Source organism: Orbicella franksi, chromosome 3, assembly GCF_964199315.1.
Source record: "Orbicella franksi chromosome 3, jaOrbFran1.1, whole genome shotgun sequence".
Lineage (NCBI taxonomy): Eukaryota > Metazoa > Cnidaria > Anthozoa > Scleractinia > Merulinidae > Orbicella > Orbicella franksi.
This window is the reverse complement of record NC_138147.1, coordinates 8,207,798-8,231,105: the sequence shown is the minus strand read 5'-3', so window position 1 is coordinate 8,231,105 and position 23,308 is coordinate 8,207,798. Positions and strand designations below refer to the sequence as shown.

The window sequence follows — 23,308 nt, the reverse complement described above, 5'->3', positions numbered from 1 at the left end:
CCGGAGACCATCTTATCTAGCTGGACCCTAAATTAAAATTGATGTTCACTTCCGCTACCGGAAGTGTTGTTGCATATACGGGAGTACCCTGGTAGCAGAGCTGCTTCGATCTTTCCTAGATCTAAGAAAGATCGAAGCGGCTCTACTGGCAAGGTAATAGGGGAGTTGTAAGGAAGGCAATTTTTCAAGCGAAAAGGATTTTTTTTTTTTTTGCGATTTTTGCGTTTTAGGAAAATCGTGAAAAATCAAAACTACCGAAAAAAAAAGAGAGGCAAGAGAGCACAAAAAATGAACACCAGAATTTTCATACCAAGAAAGTTATATGTGGATTTTAATGTTATCAATCACTGGGTCGTTGGTAGTTGTTCTATTTCCGTCCTTGAAAATACACAATCTTTATGGTCTTGTTTTAAATTAGTCAGCACTCTTCCCTCGATGTGCTGTTGTCCTCAGCTTGTAGATCCACCAAAACCTCTTTAGTGCAGTCATTAAATTTTCTATTTGTAGGCTCCATGTAGTGAAACGGGGTCCTCGGATCAGGATTTGGGAGACTAAGGTTGTCTGGCTTACCGTATACCTTTAGAGCACCCTTACAGGTGTCTCGCGTGACATCGCGTCTAAGCAAAGGATGTAGGTCGTAGAAAATTCAAAAATTCATTTTATTTCAAAATTCTTGTCATATATAGTTTGATAGCCAGCTCTATGAGTTTTACTTTTATATAGGGGTTTAGGTACCTACAGTTTAAACCGGACGCGCTACATCGCTTGGACGAACGCGCGAAAACTTACCCGTCATTCTTTGGGATATGGAGATGAGTACATCCGGGAAAGCCCAAAATGCAAGACAAAATGGCGGCACCAAACAAGGTGACAGATACCAGAACAGAATTGGCCGAACTCATCAAGAAAAGGGCAGAGATCGCTGTAAGTTGTCGTCAAACTCTCAACTTATTTCTTATGATCAATCCATGTGCTTCCCTTTTGAGTTTTTGTTCGTTTTTTGCGTTGAATCTTAAGAAAGATGGTCGAACGATACATCCATGACGTCAGAGCGATTGGGCGCCCAAAAATATACACGTTTACTGGATTTATCGTCAAATATGTCTTCAAAAATGATCAACACTCACATATGATGTGACGATTATTCCTTGAATATGATTTTTTTTTCAACAGTTTTCGATTCCTGTGTACTTCTATCACTGCGTTAGCCGTTGTAGAGATTTGCAACTTTGATCATTCGGGAAGGGTTTTCCCTTGTAAGATTTATTTTTGAATTGTAAGATATCTTTATGTGGCCTGTCTGGGACTGTTTTGCGGGGTCCAGGAAAGTAGCCAATTCAAAGAGAATGTGGGAATTTCCTTTAAATTTCACTGACTGCTAGATAATTTGTCTAGAATTTCAGTTTAGAATGCAGAAATCTCCAATCCCTATTTGGTAAATGGTACTATATAACCAGGTCGTTTAAGAGTTTGCTCCAATTTTGTGAATAACTCTCTCCAAATTATGCACCTTGTGTTTAATTCTATATTTTCTGTATAATTTTTTTCAGAGACCATAATTTGTCCAACATCCCCCAAAAACCATATTTTTGATTTTTGGTAACTTTTTAAAGGAGTGTAAATTTATATTAAGAAAAAAGGTGGAACAGATGAGGCAGTGTTGATTTAACCTTAAAACCTAGAAAACATCCCATTATAGGCCCTAAAATTGCCCAAATAAATGAAAATAAATGGTAACATACTTTAAGAGATCTAAAGATCTATTCGTTCATCTAGGAGATTTGGCAACATGTCTGGGAGACCATGAGATTTTGAAATATGTCTGGAAAATGTATGTTAGAGCGACAAAATAATTTGAGATTCTGTGATAAATTTTGCACAGTATTTTATTCAGGTAATTGGTAAAGGATAATTTGACTGGTAATTATTTTAGAGACTATATTGTGTTGTCATTACCATTAGTGGGAGTTAACCCTAAACAGCCTAACCTGGTAACTTGCATTTAGCTGTCAATAATGGTTAAGCTAAAACTTTGCAATGTATTCTGAAGGAATTACCAGGTACCTGTTTTCCTTTACCCATTACCTGTTATCTGTTACCTGAAAAAATTTTAAACTGTTTAAATTTTTGGATGTTGATCTATACTTGACTTTTTTGTGTTGAATCTCAGTCACGATACATGTGAGGAATGATCATAGCCAAGAAAAATAGACAATTTTTATCTTTTTGCTACTATTGCTTTAGACTAAGAGGTTTCTTTCCCCATGTTTCTGTTATTGATTACTAGGAAAGTCTTGCCAATCTCGAGCGACAGATATATGCTTTTGAAGGAAGCTATTTGGAGGATACACAGCTCTATGGAAACATAATCAGAGGATGGGACAGACTACTCACAAATAAGTAAGCTAAACTGAGTATTGCTCAGTCCTATACATGTATGTAGTACATAGGTATCAATCAAGCCTGTGGATTTGAACTCAAGCTTAAAATGACTCTATATTTATAGAACTACCAACACAAAAGTTGAAAGAAGAAACAGAAAATTCAAAGATGCAGAGAGACTTTTCTCCAAGTCATCCATAACATCACATGCGGTAAGTGCATTTGTCATCACTATAACTGTGAAATAAGAGGGATTTGTTGGTTGCATGCTTATTTTTCCTTTTTCACTGCCATGCATTAAGCACAGATATAAGCATTTTGTGACATTCTTCAGTGATATAGCTGTCACCAGATCTCAAAATGTCAGCAGATTGTCAGTTTAAACTGATAATCTGCACTGAGCTTGATCCGTTAAGTGTCTAATTATTCTAAATTGCTATATTTTGTTGTTTGTAATATTTCTTGCAACGCTCACAAATATTGTAGGCAACCTCGCACCCTTGTTGGCTTAGTGTATTTCTTGTTCCAGAAAAGGAAGGCTTATTTGACAGGGCAAGGCTGTATAGGGGATTTATAGTCTTTGAACCAGACCTTTCATTGTAATGGTGTTTGTGTTATTAGGCAATTGCAGCTGGAGGAGGCCTGACAGAACCTCTTCCTGAAAAAAGTAAGTAGAATGACACTGCACTGCTTATTAATAGGTAGCCTGTATCACAGCTGCCCTCCTGAAAGACACTCTCTGGTTTTTTCTATTGGGGCGGGGGGCTGTGACATAGACTTATTTGACCGGAGACAAATGTGGTATGTGCATGCCTATACAATTAAGACTTTCGCACCCATTGTATATACCAGTATGCGTCCTTACTGTGCACAAAGCTCATGCTGCAATGTCACAGCATGTCATGTGTGGAGCGCATGCATGCATTAAGGAAGAAATAGACACAATTTAAATGCTTGTACAGGTTGAGTTAACTTTGCCTAAAGTTTACTCTAGTGACCCCTCCCTCCCTCCCCCCCCCCCCTTTTCTTTTTACAGTTTCACAGATCACTTCCTTTACTGATTCTCTCTGTTTTTTTAATGAAGGAAAAAAAAAAAAAAAAAAAAACACGGGATGTGAGCAGTGTTAAATATTCCACTTTTTCTTTTGGCAGTTGAATTTTTGTAATAATTTAGGTGTTCAGGACTAACAACTCTCCTTCTCTAGAACGGTACTACTTAATGTTTCACTGAAAACAGAGGAGGGGTATCCTATTGTACATTATATGACCAAAGCTTCTTGAAACAGTACAATGTACATTCTTCAAAACGCTTTACCCCAAAACAAAATTAGTGACATCCTAATTTTTTTTTTTTTTTGTTCATTTCTGACTTGAGTTGGTCATTATCTAACTAAAGGAAAAGTTTGAAAGAAAATCTGAATATGAGAAGATTTGGGCACAAACACAACAAAGTAATTAACTTTGAACTTGAGTATATGTACTTATTATAGCATGCATGGAATTTGATCCTCCAAAACTGGGAATGATTCTTATCAGGGTGCAAAGAAAACCATTAATGAAGAACAAAATCCAACAGCCTGACTGAAAATCCACTAGCTCCATGCACAACTTTCTGCATGTGATGCTTATTTGTTAATTAGAAATCTTTTAAGGCAAGTTCTCTCTGGTCTGTTTCATTTTGTTTATGTGAGTTACTATAAATACTATAGGCTTTTTTTAAGAAAAGCTCCCTGCAATATCCGTGATATTTGAAATTTCCTTGGTTATGTGTAGGAGTACACAATCATGCATTTACCCTCAAATGTGATCATTATTTTAGAGGAGCCATCTCACTCGGACCAAATCCATCATCAACATGGCCACATTGGGCGTGTTCACAAAGGTGAGATGCTTTAATTAATGCCTACTCCAAGAGAAACAACAAAGAGCTTCAAGCAACAAAATTTATTTTACAAGAGACATTTTCCCAAAGCAAAACACATTTCCTACATGTAGTTGGTGCATATTGCTGTCATCAAAGAACTTGCAGTCTTGTAATTCCTTTATAATTTATTGTTAAACAGTATTCAAACTTTTATCTGTTTGAGCATTAATTTATTCTTATTATTCAATGCTTTAAATTTTTTCTTGTAAAAGTAGAGTGAAAAATACTACCAGGTAGCTTTCCAGTTTTTTTTCCAAGTTACAAGCATATTACACATTTTGGCCATGTTAAACAGCATCAAATTTTCAATGAAAAAATTGTATTTTTCCTTTTAGGTTCCCACAAGAAGAGAAAACATAAAAGACACAGGTAATTTGACTCATGGATTGTCAAAATATTGTGGTGGTTATATCACCGATGGAAAATGAGAGTTGTGATATAAAAAAAATACTAGTGTAGGGCTATAGAGTTAGGTATAAACTAGATGTCTAATGGGAGAGGGAGAGTGTACACTGAGTCCGGAACGAACAGTCAGGCTTTGATCTCTGGGCTGGGCTATGATTTTTTGTTCCTGGATGATGTACTGTGTTCCTGGATGAGGTGCTTCAACACCCCCACCAGGTGGGAAAGTGGGCACCGACAAATAAATAATGGGTGTAACCATATGACAGCCTAGGATCCCATACTTTTCGCTTAATGGAGTGGAAACAGGAAAACCCTGGCATTGTGGGACAAAGACTTCTCTTTAAGAAATTAAGTGTATTTCTTGTTCATTTCTAGGATTGAACTGAGAGTGAAAAAGGCTGCTGGTCATAGATCTAGAGAGCCAAGCTTTGGAGAGGTAAAGAAAAATAGAATATCATTAACAAATCTTTATTTGTCAATTAAAGTGGCAGGGTGCAAAAAAAACCACACAATTTTCTTGCTTGCCTGGACTACTGTATGATGAAGTAGCTCAAAAGTCATTTTCACTAGCCCCCCTAAATTTCGTCTCTTGCGAAACTTCTGTAATTAAATTTCCTTTAAAATTATGCTTAAAACTCCACTTGCCCATCAGGCAGGTGAAAGACAGAATCTACTAGGCCCACTGGAAAATCCACTAGAAAATCCACTAGCCATGGGCTTTCTTTGCACGCCGAGTTGACATTGTTCTTGGGTGAATATCTCAATGCGGTGTAGAATAAATTACAATATTTAGAGAGGAAGCCACATCAGCCTTAGCTGGTTTTCATGCGAGTCCTCTATCCTGGAATTGAAATTTGGAGATGTTGGTTTTTGTGGAGGGAGGAAAATGGGAAAACCTGGAGAAAAACCCTCGGAACAAGGCAAGAACCAACAACAAACTCCTCACACATATGGCACCAGACCAGAATCAAACTCAGGTGACAGTCGTGGGAGGCGCCACCACGCCATCCCTGCTCCCCTGTGTATATGTAGTATATTGGTACATACATTCTAAAGTTGGTCTCCCTTTGTTTTCAGGATGAACATGAAGATTAAGAAAATCCTTCCAGCAATGTTCTTGAGAATTTTCCTGCAGGATATGTACTAGTTTTTAAGGGAGAACTCTGGGCTGAAAGGCAGTGGGGTGGTGGTGGGGGGGGGGGGGGGGGGTGGAATTAAGTTGGACTGGGGTAAGAAAGATTGGTACGTGTAGAGCTTCCCTTCTTCAAACTAATGAAAAACAAGATTTATTAAGAAGTATGCATTAGTGCATATATAGTGTTTTTATGGATGTTAAATGAGAATAGGCATACTGAAGCAAAAATATCCAGCACTCTTCAAGACAATTTTGTCTGCAATTGGTGTATTGTTGCAGTTTTCAACAGGAAATAAATTAACCTGTTATTATTTTTTTTCCACTTCATTGTTACATATTGTTATATATTTGGATTATCCAACTTCATTTAGTAATTTCTTTTTCTCTGTGTTCATAAGAATTAATGAATCAGTACATTGTTTTTTTCCCATCAATTACATGTAAATAATATTGTTATTTTCAATTAATTTTGAGTATAGAGGTAAACATTACCAAGAGTACTCTTGGAAAAATAACTGCACTCGCTTTTCACAAAATATGAGTGTTCATAATGTAAATAGGCAAGTTTCTCTTGTTTTTCAGCTCTTAGTCACTGAGTTGAAGGTACAAACATGTTCTTCCATGGAAGGCATATAGCTAAGAGAGTATGAATTAAAATGGAATTTAGACTTGAAATGTACCCACAATTTGGTAATTTAAGCTCATAAAAATCATGTTTGATAGTCATAATTTGTGCTTACAAATCAGCATTGTAAATTACTGTGAGCTTTCCGTTTATCATGTGCTCTAGTTTTAGTGACATCTTGTAGGTAAACTTAATTTTATGTTCATAAAATAATAACTGTGCTTGCACGATAATGAAATAATAAAAAAGAACATTTTTAAACTGAGGTATGTGTGAATGTGATATTAAGCCTCCCACAGGAGGGCACCCTTGGTCCAATCAAGTGAGATGTCTGTATGAGAGGTTAGTAAGTGTTCCGTTCATCTGGCTGGAATCATACCTGAGTGTTAGGACACTCGGACGCCTACTTCTGTTTCTCTCTAGACCACTGGTAGTCTTTTTCTCTCGAAATCAGGAAGGGAGAGTTTCAGACTAAAAGGGACTGGAACAAGACATAGGCGTGACACTTACAAGGTTCGTTTCTCGCCGCTCTCTCGAGCAGCGCGGGCTCCTTTCCTGAACGTGACGGCGGCTGGTAATCGACTGCTAGGCACCCACAATCCCAGTTTTGTAGTTTCTGCCCGAAATTGCCTGGCATCCAGGTTGAATTACGTTGTAATGCAAATGAGGAAAGTTAACCGTGAAAAGAGCAATTGTTTTTCCCTCGTCTCGCCCCAGTTCCTTCTCATCCATACTGCCCTTTTTGGTTCGCGTTCACTTCACGGATAAATAAGACACCAAGACAAAAGATCGGCCGCCAGCAGTTTAATTTCTCTATTCTACTGATTCCTATACTTAGTCCAACGTCACTGCTAAGAAAAGTGACCGGGTATGGGAGGTGTCCACATGCCCTCAAGTGCTGTTAGTGGGTATTGACTGCACCAAAACTTCAGGTGCCATTCTGAAGTTTGATAATTGCAGGAGGGGTTGATTAGAGGGGTGGAACACACCAGTCATTTCCACTCTCCTAAACGATAATTTTGTCCGGAAAACTAAAAAAAGGCCTTTTCATGGATCATTGGCTAGCGCACCGGCAGATGAAGCAGGAGTATTTTCAGGAGGCTGGCAACAGTTTCCAGCACTTTTTTAACAGCTATATTTTGAAGGATGAACACTACCACTGTTTAACAAGTGATGCTACAATAATGGGAACATGCAAATACCCAATTATTGGTAAACAAGTTGCAATCATCTATTTTACATAACAGATCACCACAGGAATAATATGACCTGCTAAAAACACCCTTAATTTTAGCTTTAAGCGCTTATAACTCAAAAACGAGCTGGGTGACCCCTATTTTTTATTATCGAATTGTGATAAGCATGATAAGATGCAACTTTTTGCAAAGTTTAAAAAAACTTCTGTGGAGTGGGTTCAGAGCCACGTTCGTTTTGCGAAAATTTCGTGCATTAAGGTAATCAGAAAAACATAAATGCCATGTACCAGCCATAAATGTAATAAAAATTGCCCATAAATGTAATAACTTTTAACCACAAATGCAAAATATCCACTAAACATAAATGTGATAAAATTTGACCATAATGATGTAATAAACTGAATAACCATAAATGTAATAAGGCTTAACCATAAATGTAATAAACTGCCCAGTACCTCTGAGAGTCAGGGGGCCACAAACCCATCGAGGGAACGACCGCGCTTGGGGTGAGCAAAAAATAGGGAGAAGTCGAGAGGCGGTGACTGAGAAGGGAGAGGGTAGGGAGGGAGGGAAGGACACCCTTCCCCCTCCACCTGTTCCTTATTTTCTCGCACTCGCTCTCCATTTCGTTGCCTTCGCGTGCTTTTGGAAACGCTTGCTACGTAGGCTAAGATTCAGATAGTCTTTTAAAATTAAAAACATATTTATATCACTGCGTTGAAAGAAGGAAAACGCTTAATTTCGCTAAAAGTCTTCTTCCTAACTATTCTAAAAGCGCGATAAAATCTAAGTATCATATATCATATTAATCAGATAGTGAAAAAAAACGCCAAAAAAAAAAACGAATTTCCTTAAATCTGCTTACATGATTTAAGGTTGTCCATTTGTTGGAGATTTTGAAACAAGCTGATTTCGAGATTTGGGACTGCCTGTCTCCTCCCTACCCCCGACGTGCGAGTCAAGCGGTAACCTATCTGGGGTAGAAAACGCGATTCTTCCAGCCAATCAGTGCCTGTGTTCAGTTGAAGTGTTAACAGCTGTTAACAAACGATTTTATCTTTACCAACTGGGGAAAGCAGACCCAGTGGGGAGTGTTGTTTACAACCTGAACTTCCAGGCCTCTTTGTTTCAAATGGCATGCCATGGCACGAGAGAAAAGAGGAGGGAAAATTGTTGGCGGGCCGCCGTGCACTCCACAGTTGCGCGCCACATTGCTGCAACTTGATTGGTCGAGAGTTGCCTGGCGCGGAACTCAAACTTGTCGAGCAGCACGAAGCACTGCAGTCCACTGCGATGTTTCGTACGAACAGCAAGGTGGCTAGAAATATGGCTTCTTTCTTCGGAAAACATCTGATTTATCCCTCGTCTGGCGTTCCTAAATCCATGGCTGATCTTCGGAGATACGAGGGATTTTTTCCCAACATGAGTGGAGCAACGTATGATCCCATTTCCCTGATGAACGAAGAGAAGAATCTTAGCCGTGAGCCGAACAGTAGCTTTTCTTCAGATTCCACAACTCCATCCCACGATGATGACATCTTTTCGAACGCTACCTTTACGTTTTCAAGGTATTTTTTAAATGTTCATGACATGGAAATTGCATGTTTTGGTCCGACAAAACTGTTGCTGGTTTAGTCGAGCTGTTTACTTGTGTATTTCTATTCTCAAGTATAAACTTGCGACTTGCTTGTCCAAATTCTTAAATATTTGTTTCTTTCCAGCAGTTTGTCTCGACTAGGAAAGCTAGAATTTTTTTTGAGATAACGATTTTAGTTAGTTTTCCACAGCTACTAGAAATATAAACATCCAGCAATATCAACAAGTGCTTTTTCGTGTGTGAGAACTTTTCATTTCTCACCGAGAAAAGCCAAATTGGAATCATTGTGACTAGATGATTTGCATTTGAAAGCATGGAGCAGCGAAACCAAGCGTTCTTTTCTTCTCGCGACAATAAGTGATAATTGCAAGACTTGCAAAAATTTGTGATCATATGTGCAAGGTGAAAAATCAGCTTTTGCATTTGGTTTCCCAGTTTCACCAACGCCAACCGGTCTTGTTTATTTTTGCTGTCAATTTTATCAAAGTTTGTTGTCAATCAGTTTGATATGAATGAAATTATTAAATTAACTCAAAGTTGTAAACGCCACTATCTAATTTGCTGCACAGCCACATATTAGCAAATTCTTCAGCCACCTGTTTTGAAGGATTATTTTGCGCTTGTACCAATGTACTTGTTTTGCACCCTCAGCAGTGGTGATGACAGCACAGGATCGAGTCAAACATCCAATGACGTTTATAATGAAGGTGAGCAAGCAGTGTTGCTGAAGACTCCAAAGAAGAATCTAGGGAAGCGAGTGAGTCCAAGAAAACCTCTCAAGCCCGTGAAAAGCGTAAATCCTTGGGATCCAAGCTTCAAAGGCGTCACTCTTCACATGAAAACGACGCTAAAGAAAGGTAAAAGGGGCCTAAAAACTCGATCCGAGGCGCAACTGGTGATCGATTGTTGCTTTACTTCCAAGAAGAAACGTCGCTGCTCAAATCCAGAGTTCGATTGCAAGACATCGAGAAGAAGGCTTGCTTCGCCAGGGCTTAATCCTTCAGTTTTCAAGCTGCAAAACTCTCCGGAGTCGTTGTTTAATGACAGAAGCCCACTGGACGTGGATTTGGGAACTGCGCCTATCCAAGTCGAGAAGGAATGCGCATCCTGCGGAACTTTCAAGACACCTCTGTGGCGTGATGCGGAGGATGGCACGCATTTGTGTAATGCCTGTGGAATCAGATACAAAAAGTACAGGATCCGTTGTGTCCGTTGCTGGTATATTCCTAAAAAGGAGGAAAAAGCTTTACCCTGCTGTACTAGCTGCGGGCATACCTACAAAATTACTCTTAGTCGCAAAGGAAACCCATTTAGTTGTAGTGAGTAACAAAATCTTTCCCTGTTTGGTTTTAGTCCGCTCACTGTAACGGTTTTGAGTGTTTTACAAAACATTAACATGGTAGCAGTGGAACATGGCGATGGCTTCAACATGGTAACGAAACTATGTACTGTCAGATTTCAGTTGGTGTGAAAATCTGATACCCTCAACCACAGTTCTGTGTTCGGTTTACTTGTATCAACTCTTGTGTTTTAGTGTTTTAGTGTCGCCAAACGAATACTTAGTATAGAACGAAGTTTTGAAGATGTTAGGAAGCAACCAAAGCTTTATGCTAAGAATAATAAGATTTCCTCTTGCACAGAACAAAAGTTTTGTTTATGTTTTGTAGGGTTTTTCCAGGCATAATTTCCATAATCTGCGTAATCTGATGTGGTGCCATTTGAAACTTCCTGTCGGTCACGATGTACAATTACTGCTTAAACAGTTTAAATAACTAACCTATTAGTTTGTCTCTAAAGAAACTTCATTTTACGTGTTTCTAGTTTTTGCAAGGTCATTTCCATTTTATTTACTTTCTAATTTCATAACATGGCTTCACAGTTTACTATATTTCTTTGCCTCATCAACAAGGTTGTAAGTAAATTTAGGTTTTAGGCTTTAAATCAGAGATCAGATAATTTTTGTTCAGACTTCCTTTTTGAAAATTTATTAAAATTTTCAAAATATTATTATTGTATCTACAAGCCAAACTTGGAGGTGTTTTTTTCTAGTCTATATTAGTGGCAGATTATCAGTGTTCCTTTGTGAAAAATTTAAAGGAATATAATTTGCAAAAAAAAACTTTTTTGTGGCGAAAAAAGTTATACTTAGCTTGTCACAATCCTTGATGTTTGCTAATTTTAACTTTTAGTTAATACAGTGCAAGTTGTTTTATGGATGTCTCTCTGACAACACATGCCACAATTTAAAATTCTTCAGCATAATTTTGATAGTGCTTTTAGCGAAACTAAATTTGGTTCATAAGTTCCTGAACAATTTAGCAAGGAGTGAGAGGTTTTTGAGTTTGTGTTCTCATTTTCCATTGCCTTTCTACTAATTGCATTGTCATCAATTGTATATTTTTCCTCAGAGTGCAATATTTCACCTTCACTGAAAATTTAAATTATCTTAGAGGGGCTTTCGGCACTTTCAGGATGTAGAGTCAGAATTGAGGCTGTTTGTTTACCTTATTTATTAGTTGTGTATAGAATCCTGAGAGGTGCCATATGCATGTACAAGCCAGTCGATCTGCCTCAATGTATTAAGTTCCTGTCCTACTTAATAATATATTAGACTAACCTAGGAAGTTAAAAGTTAGTTGTATCATGTATATCTGTTAACAGATGGGCGTAAAGTACTTTCAAACCAGGTTACTCTTGTAAATAGTATATGAAGGTATGTATTAAACTATTAATTACCTCATGTTCCCAGTTATCATGACAAGGACAAAATCAGCAGCATATTGTGGGTTTTAAGGGTACTTCACTCTATACCTCTAAGGGGCTATGTTTGCAAAAAAAACTAACGAACAAGCAAAAACAAAAAACAAACAAAAAAAACAATTTCAGATAGATAAAAAAGTTCACTATTTGATTGAACATATTCAAAAACGAATAAAATCTTAAAACGTGTGTAAGTTGTGGAAAAAAAATTTTTTTCATAAATTTACATAATCCAAAAAGTGATATAACCAGCCAAAGGTTTTCAAAACCTGTAGCAATTGATTGCCTTTTGTTATCTCTTTTTCCTGTTTGATCTTTTATTTTAAACATGTTAAATTTTCAATACCCATTAAGTAAGAAAAAGTTACCAAATTCAGAGTATAGCACGCAATCCAAAAAAAAAACAGCACTTGAAACAAAAATAAACAGCCAACAAAAACACCGCTAAAAACGATAGTCAGAGTCATTGCACGCAAGTGACCTGGAATACTCTGGTCAGAAAATTCTCTTCCACAAATGTACACCGTTCCAAAATGTATTTTACAAAATGAACACTACGAACATCGTAGCGTCAATTTTCTTTTTGCCAACACCTTTTTTAATTTTCGTGGCCCATTGTCCCGAGGGTTTTTTCAGGCGTGGCGGAAATACATCAGGATAAGGTATTAAAATAAGTCGGAGATTTTGCAGTTCTCATTCTTCGTTCAAGGAAGGAGAGCTTTTATTAGCTCTTGAAATGTTCGGTGCTGATTGATATCAAACACACCTTTTCTTCGTGAAACTGTATGCTAATCAAGCAAACTGTAGACAATGATGTCTTCAAAGATTCTTCTAAACAAAAATCCGCGCCCCGTCGTTTCCGACTTTGTTTTTCGCTTGAAAATACGAGCTTCCAGTAAACAGATAAACCTGCAAAATTTTGCGGTTTAAAAATCGCTTTTTTAACCTGTTTGCAGCTGTCATGAGTTGTTATAATTCATGCCCATGCCATTTCGAATAAGTCCACGTGCTCGAGGCAACGCCCCTTGCGCCCACGGTGTGTTGAAACTAATAAATGACTCGATCATTCTGACAAATTTTCGTAAGAAGTTTGGGAGAACTCGAAGAAGCTATGGAAACACTCACCTACGGCTTGTGGTCAGACAGCATTTCTCGTTCTCCAAAACGTCCAATCCCGTCTCTATTTAACAATTACTTTATGAGCTTGAGATTTCTATGAGGTGATCATGATAGTTGTTCTCTGTAACATTTTCAATAACAGAGAAGATGAAAAAATCCTTTACAAGAATTGAAGAAATGGCGTCTCCGTCTGGAATTCCATCCCACTTTCAGTGAAATTACTAATTAAATCTAAACAACGAAATAAAATAAAGGAACTACTCCTCGATGTGTTACAATGTGTAGATGACTATATTGAAGTCTTCCAACTGATACAAAAATTATCAATAATATTATTTTCTAGTCGCTCATGTATTCGCACATTACACCGTTAATTTGTTTTCGGTTACCTGTAGTTTTTCCTATTGTGAAAATCTAATCTAATCTGCTAGGCGTTCAAAACGTTTTATAAATCCTCCTCACAGATACCTCGAAAACGCAAAGAAGTGGCCGTCATTTTTTTAACAAGCGCACACTGCTACGCTACTCACTATCTGTCACAAAATAGCGAGTAAGTAGCGGAGCCACTCAGAGAACAGCATTCGTGATAGAACGCTAGTAGATTTATACTAATTAACAATTAGACCCGAGGCCCTTGGGGGCGAAGGGTCTAATTGTTTTAGTATCACCCAACTAGTCGGACAGAAAAGGCAATAATAAAGTTAGCAAATTCAAGTTGAAGAAATATTTATTTGGGAGTAAAACGAAAGAAAGCGTCGCGCTCGATTGGGCCAAAATGCAGGATTTGCATTAGTCCACTAGTTGGGTGATACTAATCTGTTTTAGTATCACCCAACTAGTGGACTAATGCAAATCCTGCATTCTAATTGACTACGCTACTAGAGGACTGTTAGTAATAGTCCTCGAGTAGCGAAATTGGCCCAATCGAGCGTGACGCTTTCTTTCGTTTTATTCCCAAATAAATATTTCTTCAACTTGCATTTAAATGCGTGTACCTTAGTGCTAAGGGAGGCGCGGTGGCCTCATGGTTAGTGCGCTCGTCTCTCTCGAGCCCTGGCCGGGGACATTGTGTTGTGTTCTTGGGCAAGACACTTGACTCTCACAGTGCCTCTCTCCACCCAGGTGTCACTGACTGTACATACGGAGTTTTGATTTCAACAAATAGCCTAAAACTGTTCAGTTATATTTATAGAAAACTAATATTTACGAATTTTTCAGCCCGCTACAAACCGCATTGAGCTGACTGTTAATAAAAGCCTTCTGTTTAATGGGACTACCACGATATCGATATCAGCAAGGAAATGAAATCATGCGTATACCATCACAAATCACGGAATTAAATGGTTATTTAGGTACCAGTATAATTATAAAGTCAAAAAGTTTCAGTACAAAGGCTTGTCATGATCGATTTGGAACATACAGTCGAACCTCCGATATGGCACCTTCGATATCAACCGATCGGTATAAAACGCAGATTGCGGACTGGAGACTGGGGTAAAATGCAGACTGCAGACTACAGATGACAGAATTTCTAATTATATATATAAGTATATATCGACGGTGTTATTTCCATTATCGATTTCTAACCGGAAACAAGGTTATTCGGGCTAATCGTAGTGAAAGTTTGCAATGCTCCGGTTAGCCTGAATATCACTCAGGTTGGCTTAAATAACGCTTCGGTTTGCCTGTTTACGGTTAGCTCTCAATGATGGAAACGGTAACACGATTCAGTTAAAAAGTCTACAGTCTGCATTTTACCCCAGTCCGCAGTACTTATTTTACACTGACCGGATATCGACTGTTCCATCCGCAACTGACCTTCTCTTCGTGATACTATGCCAACTGGAAAACCTTTTTAAACTTAGCAAACTACTGTGCAGCCCCTTAGTTCGGGTAACGGATCTTGATTACCTCGAGAAGATTTTCATAACTATTATTTTCCTCAGTAAGAAAACGGCGGACAAAGACTTTAACAATTAGACCCTTCGCCCTCAAGGGCCACGGGTCAACAACCCATTCGGCTTCGCCTCAAGGGCTATTGACCCGTAGCCCTTTCGAGATACGGGTCTACTTGTTAAATAGATATATAGTGAGCAGCGTAGCCAGTCAGAGAACGCCATTCGTGATAGAAAGCTAGAAGATTTTTACTAATGACAGATAATTCTACTAAAACTCTACAGAAACATGGAGAATGTTTCCCATTATTTCTCAAACATGACTTCCTACAGGGCCTAGTACGTTCAGAAATGAATCAAACTTGTCTGAAAATCCTTTAATTAGTGGATGATAGTCTTTGCATTGCCTTGTCTTATTCCAGGGTTGTTTTAATCTTACATTGTGGAAACGGTAGCAGACTTCTGACATCAACCCGGGCATATGGTATGGAAACAAATCACAAAATGGAGAATATCTTTGAAAACTATTAGCTACGTGACTGTTTGCACATTCTGAAAAGTTTAGCCTAAATTTTTCAAATTCGCCGTTTGTAATCCGCGTTAATCTTCTCTATCCTTAACCATCCTTGTTCCTTCAGTTTATGGTTTATTATTATCTCTTGAGTGGTTTTCTATCTTAGATAACTATTATTTTTCAGGTTTTCTTCAATTTTAAGGTTATTTCGTACGTCGCCAAAATACCGTGACTGAGCTCCTTTAAAATACATACAACTTTGCACAGATATTGTCTTAAAGTAAGGTAACGAGCAAAGTTTCATGGATTTTGACAAGCCTCTGAGGATAAATGAAGACGTGACTTTCCAGAAAAGGAATTCTATTGTAATACCCTTTTGTACATTCAACAGTAAATGTTAGAAGAATTACAGGCAATGAAATAAATAATATGTACAGAAGTGATGCTTAAAAAAAATTTGCAACCTGTCTTGCAAGGTGATACAAACTCTACAACCGCAAAAAGGTCGTGAAAGTCTTCAACGTATTTGACCTTGGCAAATGTTCTCATCTGTGTAAATACATGTAGAATCTCTTCGACTTTCTAATTTTTCCTATTCTATTGTGTGGCCAATGTTTGCAGCATATTGTTAGTAATCGGCCAATGTCGTGGACTCGTGTAGTTTTCTGGTCTCGATCCGTCTCCGGAGTCTGGTAAAGCGACAAGTTCATTCACTTCTTGGTCTGCATCTAACGGGTGAGGGAGAACTCGTTTCTTTGTTCCGATTACAGATAAAAGCTGTAGTTCCATTGGCCCAAGGCGAGGCGAGTCCTGCAACGAAATTTGATCAACATGCAACTTCAGTTTAATCTAAAGGCCACAAATTTTTTGTTGAAAGTATATATTGTTAGACAATTATGTTCTAGAAATTAACAGTACATTATTAAGAAAACAGGTTATCAGAACAAAGAAAACCAAATGGAAGGCAAACTCAAAATCCAGATCTCTTCGACTCTCCTGGAGCTCCTGTTTTTTTTATTTTATAGATGCTGTCATAGATGGCATATCTTGAAAAATATAGACTAAAATTTTCAGCTTTGATGATTGTAATCTTCCTCAGTCTGTCCAAACCAGGCTTAACAAATTGTGGTCTGTTTTAATTGTTTTTTGTTATTTCAGCTTTGATCTTACTAAGCTACTCCTTGGAGGTTCTCGTCAATTTAAAGGCCACTTCTTTCAGTGATTCCAACTTGAAACTGTGATGTAGTTTACATTACTGACAGTACACCCAGTGTGTAGAGTAGAAGTGATGCTGTACCTCAAAGTCATCTTCCCCAGGAAGGAAGTAATTATCAAGCAGATCATCAGGCTTTTCGTGTTGTTCTGCTAGCACTCCATGTGCCTCAATCAGCTCTTCTTCAAAATCATCTTCAACATTGCCTTCATCTGAACTCTCATCATCATCTATACAACTCAGATAAAACTTCCTGAAAAGAAACGTTCAGATTATTCAAAGCCCACCAATGTATAAAACCTTCTGCACCAGAATTTGCAGCAGCCATGATACTCCTTGGTGGAGAACAATGTTTCTTGCCAAAGAACACAAACTGGTTTGGTTTAATTCTCAATTTACAGACTGAGGGAAATGAAGAGAGGGGGGTGTCTTGCATAAGAACACAACACAATGACCCTGCCCCTATGCACTTATGTCCAGGATTGAACGCTAATGAGATGCATGCTCCTTATAATGAGAAGCACCACAAAGTGTTATTTTCATATTTGAAATTATTATGTGTTTTGGTGGCTTTCTTACAAATGAGGAGGACACATTGTGATGCTTATCATAAAGAGCACGCATCCCATCAGCGTGCATTCCTGGACATATCTGTCTTATCTTGGAGTGTACAATGGCTATTATCTTCCCAGACTAACCATAAAAACCATCAGAATTTAGCTTGGACAAAAAGGTCCAAGGTATTATAGGGGTATGTAATCATCCAAGATGGATAACAAAATACTGACCTGGTGAACTTGAGGTCTTCAACTTTACAGTCAAACATTTCACTCATAATTTCCAAGTTTCTCTTTTCTAAGTCTTCTACACTTTCTGAGAGGTCAGCATGGCCTTCACGATGAATAGAGACCTGAAACAAAAATAAGCATTTCCAAAGTAGTTCTTACTGTGTGTCAGAATTGGCTTTTTCTGACTGGAGTTTTTGTTAAGCCTCTATCAGTGTGCTAATTAATCATCACTACAGGTAGGACAGATACTTAAACCAAAAGAATATGCATGGTAAACAATAACAAATCAATGAATATGAGTTTTAATATCATAATGTTACAACTGAATTTACAGACATAGCATCCCACGTGTTAAAACACTTGCCATCTCTGTTTTGAACAACCAACAAAAGTCTCTGAATACTAACATGTTAGGAAAGCAGTAATTGTTGCAAGGATAGAAAAAGGTGTCAAATTCATCATTTATACTGCTGTCACTTTGCAAACTTATCTCTGTCATCAGTCATGTGATGTTATTTAGGGCTTTTTTTACACACTGGGTTGTTAGACAATGTTATTTGGTGTACCTACTCACACAATACTTCCCCCACTATAAGAAGGATGAAACACTGTGGCAACAAAATTTTAGCTTGGTAGCAGAAGAATCTCCATGATACTGTACCTCTTTTTTGAGCCATCTGTTGTCCAGAATTTCACCACAGCTATCCTTGTCCAAGTTATTGGTGGCTTTCTGGGAATACAAATTTTTCAAATAGTTTTTTTTCAAAACAAAAGCTAATAAAAATATATTATTTAATTAATACAAAATGTTACTCTATAAAGCCTACTAAGCATTTACTATCAAATAAAATGAATTTAAAGTGAAATTCTTAAAGTTAATAAGTCAAGTAAAATGTTCAATTAAACATAGCATGCTAACATTGTTTGTAATTTCTTGTCAGATAATTTTTTTAGGGGGAGGCATGGTGTTATACTGTACACATGGAATCAATGAAGAGAAGAAAAGCAAGGGTTTTTTGGCTGTACCTCATTTGCTATGTCCTTCTGTTTTGATATTGTTGATTCAGTATAAGTTTCGATTTCATCTCTAGCTATCTTCAAGCTTCTTTCTAAATGAGCTGTAAGTGGTAAACAGTGTCAGAAAAGAAAATAACATATTTATTAAAATTACTAAAACAGTAGCTGCAAATACACACAAGACCTCCGCCCTTTAACATCTACAAAATTATAATTATAACTAGTGACAACAATTCTCCTGGGATTCACGGGCAATACAGTACTCACTGATCACACTTAAGAATTTTATCCTTTGACGTGTTTCTTAGTTCTATTGACACACAACTGTAGATCTTATAAGTGCAGACTGATCCAAAAATTCCAATATGTAAAATATAATGAAAAGGAATGCCAATGAGGAGCAAGAGGGGTTGGAATAAACGAACACTGTCAGGAAATTACCAAATTATCTTTGGTTATTTGTTATAAATGCATGCCATTTTAAATTAATACTTACTGACAGAATTTGGTGTTGCTTTTATGTAGCCCTTTGATGTTGACATATAAAATAATTATTTTTACTGGTGTCCATTTGTTTTCCTACAGCACCAGCTGAGAGAATTCTAATAATTTATGGACATATCAAACAATAAGAAAAGCAGCATTTGGCATTTCTTTCCTTCACTCTGACCTGCGTGTTCTAAAATTAAGCTGCCAAATAGTCACTCCTTACCTGCAATGTCATCATGGGAATCCTGCATTTCTTTCAGATCTTGTTTTAGTATTACTATTTGCTTTGCATGTTCCTCAGCACCTCTGTCCTAACATTACAAGAAATATGCAAAAAGGAACAACAAATTAATTTTCTTGGTCAAGATTTATTCAAAAGTGCTAACTAAAAGTGTACATGACTGTATAAATTTGTATGATTACACTGTCTTATCTGTATAAATGAAATGGTCTCTGGGGCCGATACAGGATTTTAGAGAAGGAGTTCGAGAGCATCCTCCCTCGGAAAATTTTCAAAATTGAGGTCCTTGGAAAAGGGATAATTTCCAGCATTCTGAGGCCAAGTCAGTTATTTGCCTTTATTCACAAAACATGGTCAGTAGTTTCATTCCATTTAGGATCAAATGCATTTTTTCATATTAATTTTTTACAAGTCCTATGACATTTTGCCTAGCTGTTTTAATTTAGGGGGTTCGACTGGTCCCCCCAAATCCCCTAGGTCCGCCCCAGGATCTCTTCACTGGTCGGGTATTGACCTACAGTAGGTAGAATACAAAAATTTGACGCTTTACGTTCATGAGTTTATTAGTGCATGATTTAGTAAAAGCTAGCAAATGTGGACTATTCAAAACTTTAAGAGGCTGATTTTTTATTAGTGTGTGGTTCTAGCAATAGCCTACATGGAAAAATTAGTGCATTGAACTCCAGACTGAGTAATGCTGGGGATACCTCTGTGATGGACTAGTTAGCAACCTGACTAGGTGGAGCTGAAATACCCTTACTTGATCACTTCATGCTGCCGAATAGACACAGTTCAAGGCTATTATTTAGTATTATTAATAATACTGTACCCGATACTCTTCAAGCTTCTTTATATTTCTTCTCACATCTGCTATTTCAGCTTCCTTCTTTTCAATTTGATCATTGAGTACTAGAGATGAAAACCATTAATAAAAACCTTTAAACCAGAATTTGTTCTTAGCTACCTTATACCTTATTCAAATGTTAAATTATACATGTTATTGTAAACATTATTATATCAAATAATATAGATAATATTTACCAATAATTTTTGATTGTGCAATTTGATTCAAGTAATTGCAAATGGAAATGAGAAGATCAAACTCAAATATAAATTATTTAAATCAGTTTACACATTGTAAGATTTATGTTATTAGAGTATAAGAATCATCATTTTTAAGAACATTAATTTAATTTGTTTGCTTAGCCACTTATTTCAATCTAATGTTGTGGGAACTCAAGGAAATGGCTAGTATCCTTTTCAGTACACATTTCCTATGCAGTAAAATAAATAAATAAATAAATAACTTACAATAATTTCCAATGTGGAAAAAAAAAATTATTTCAGTGTACCTTGAACTTCAGCTTCTTCAGCCTTCATTGTATCAAACTTTCCCAGCAGTGCAACCTCGACTTGTTCATGTCCCACCTCAGCTGTTTTCTCAACTTCCTTGTCTTTCTCCTTTACTTGCTTTAACAAAGTTTTGATGTGTAGAAGCTGCTCTTCCTTCAGTCTTTGGTTCTTTAAAATTATTGAAAGAGACAATAAATACAATGGAAAAAGGATTACATTTTACAGTTAACTGGAGTCCTAGAATTATTGAGACTTAAGTTCTTAAAACTTTGCTGTTTCTCATAAATATTTGACAATAATCTATGATAAACAAGTGGACATGTGGTGGCCTCACAGTTAGTGTGGTCGCCTCCAGATCGAGCAGTCGACCTTGTTCAAGCCCTGGCCTGGACACATTGTGTTGTGTTCTTGGGAAAAATGCTTTACTCTTGCAGTGGCTCTCTCCACCCAGGTGCATCTTAAAAAAAATCCCTTAGATGGAGGAGGTATGAATATTTTCTAGAACTACACATTGGATGTTAGAACCCTTCTTGCTGACAAAATAGCTAAAACTAACTAGATCATTCTATACCCTAACTGGCTACAGGAAAGCAGAGACAGAGATTTGTCCAGGTCAACCCACCAAACATTGTCAGCCTCCCAACCCCCTAAAAAAATTATGGCAAAGTGTCACGTGCCAGGGGGAGGGGGACCGCTTGCCCCTCTAGTATACATTTCTTTATAACAATTGGCTAGACTATGAGTAGTCCCTCTTTCGCTTAGTCCGTCGTGTGTGACGCGAAAGAAAACCGCGAGAAAAAAATGGCCGCACGAAATCCTGGAGGCGAGGAGCATGTGAAAGGAGGGACTACCGCCTAAGCCCAAGAGTTTGAATTATGCGTTTCTCTCACAACGCAAAAATATGATTGGCTTATGTTAGGAGCGTTGACAATGTGTTGTCAACATTCGAGATACCTGTGACGTCTTACAGGAATGTTTTGGAACCAGAGCAAATTGAAGCAGTACCAGAGCAAATCGAAGCGTTGGAATCGTGCTTCGCAAGCCGTGATGTTCTTGCGAATCTGCCAACAGGCGATTTGGAAAGATTTAAATTTATCCAGTGTTTTGTTTGGCAAAGCTTTCTGCCTCCAACCCGACTGCGAGCGTGTTAGTGATTTCGCCGCTCAACAGCATCGTCTAAGTCAGCGAATATAAATTCACTCAGCTTGGCCTTTCTGCCGTCCATTTGAAAGATTGAACCGGACTCTCACTTGACACTGGACATTCACCTGAAATTTTCCGCTGCTATCAGCAAACATTTCACCGCAGTTGGATGATCTCCTATGTATAATGTATAATGTAAATTTTCGGTTGAAACTCTGTTGAAATTTTCGCAATAAATTTTAGACGTAGCAAAAATCGTTACAAGAGGCCTCATTCGTCGTCTTCTTTTTAAAACTTCTTGGACAGTTTCGCTGAACGAATACTGAACGAAGATATACTTCTCACGGCATATGTTTTTGCCTGGCTACTTGAAGAGTGGAGTAGAGCAATTTTATTCAGATCTCCCAGAGGACGTCAAGATGAGAAATCCTACACCAAAAAATCACTCGGCCGTGAAAGGGCAAACTCTTGGGCTTAGGCAGTAGTCCCTCCTTTCGCGCGCTCCTAACCCCCAGGATTTCGCGCGGCCATTTTTTTCTGGCGAATTTCTTTCGCGTCACACACGACGGACTAAGCGAAAGAGGGACTACTTGTAGTCTAACAATTGGCAAATTTGGCATCCCATATTTCCATGCATTTGCATTGTCAGATTCTTACGAAACTTTGCAAGTTTATTAAATTCAGCATGATAAATTGATCTACGGGTTTTTTTTCTTTGTTTATGAAAAATATGAAAAACTGTACTTTGAGATATTTGTATGAAATTATGGAAGTGGTTCATATATCCCTTACCCTGTCTTTAAGTCTTTCATTCTTTTCCTTGAGGGATTGCAAATCATACATTAGATCATCAAAATTCCTTTGTTTTACTTCTATCCTGTAATTTAAACACAAAAATAATTGCATTACTTTCTGCAAGCACATATGGGTCACTGACCCTCCATATGCCTTTTGTCAATAAAGGAATATAACTTGATTACTGTAAATACTTAAAACATAGCTGAGCATGTTATTACAGCCAGATTTAAGCTTGTGTTGTTAAGATTCAGGAAATCTATAAAAAGCTCTTAGAGCTTGATTAATTTTTTAAACAGCATGGTGTTTGTTGCTTAGCAATTTATTTATATGAGGATAAATAAATCCACCTCTACAAAGAACTGTTTTGCAAATACCGTCCCCAAAAATGTGCAAAGGATTCCCAAATAAAACCAAAAGCAAGGTAGAGTAATTCGTCGCAGTCTACCAACTATGAAAGTGAACTCACTGAAAAGCAACGATGGCTTCTTCTACCGTCAGCTTGGGCTCCTTCGACGCGCCACTTTTCTTTCCTTTCTTTTTCTTTCCAGAAGCTTTCTTCTTTCCAGATTTCTTTTTAGGAGGCATATTTAAGTATTTTCAATGTAAATGGGGGTAGAAATGCGTTTCCCCGGGTTGTAAGTTGTGCATTTTCCCCACTCAAATTACTGTAACTACCTCTTACAGCAAAATGACAACATTGGCGCTGAAGTTGAT

The 23,308-nt window shown here is 37.6% G+C and overlaps 3 protein-coding genes across 3 annotated transcripts; 2 read left to right on the top strand and 1 right to left on the bottom strand.

Moving 5' to 3' along the window:
• Positions 1-837: 837 nt before the first annotated feature.
• On the top strand, positions 838-6,294 carry LOC145481059 (chromatin modification-related protein MEAF6-like). The gene is made up of 8 exons (XM_081459448.1): positions 838-924; positions 2,288-2,400; positions 2,507-2,594; positions 3,004-3,049; positions 4,202-4,264; positions 4,642-4,675; positions 5,087-5,147; positions 5,789-6,294. The coding sequence occupies exons 1-8, from the start codon at positions 838-840 to the stop codon at positions 5,804-5,806; spliced, it is 510 nt and encodes a 169-aa protein (XP_081315574.1). The 3' UTR covers positions 5,807-6,294.
• A 2,118-nt stretch (positions 6,295-8,412) lies between these two features.
• Positions 8,413-10,692, top strand: LOC145482998 (uncharacterized). Its single transcript, XM_081461622.1, has 2 exons — positions 8,413-9,235; positions 9,916-10,692. The coding sequence occupies exons 1-2, from the start codon at positions 8,805-8,807 to the stop codon at positions 10,589-10,591; spliced, it is 1,107 nt and encodes a 368-aa protein (XP_081317748.1). The 5' UTR covers positions 8,413-8,804; the 3' UTR covers positions 10,592-10,692.
• A 3,698-nt stretch (positions 10,693-14,390) lies between these two features.
• LOC145481050 (coiled-coil domain-containing protein 83-like) lies at positions 14,391-23,303 on the bottom strand. The gene is made up of 10 exons (XM_081459439.1): positions 23,061-23,303; positions 22,589-22,673; positions 20,653-20,821; positions 20,130-20,209; positions 19,283-19,370; positions 18,580-18,671; positions 18,215-18,283; positions 17,554-17,675; positions 16,850-17,018; positions 14,391-16,362 (listed from the first exon to the last, which is right to left on the bottom strand). Exons 1-10 carry the CDS (start codon positions 23,177-23,179, stop codon positions 16,150-16,152), a joined length of 1,206 nt encoding a protein of 401 aa, XP_081315565.1. The 5' UTR covers positions 23,180-23,303; the 3' UTR covers positions 14,391-16,149.
• Positions 23,304-23,308: the final 5 nt, after the last annotated feature.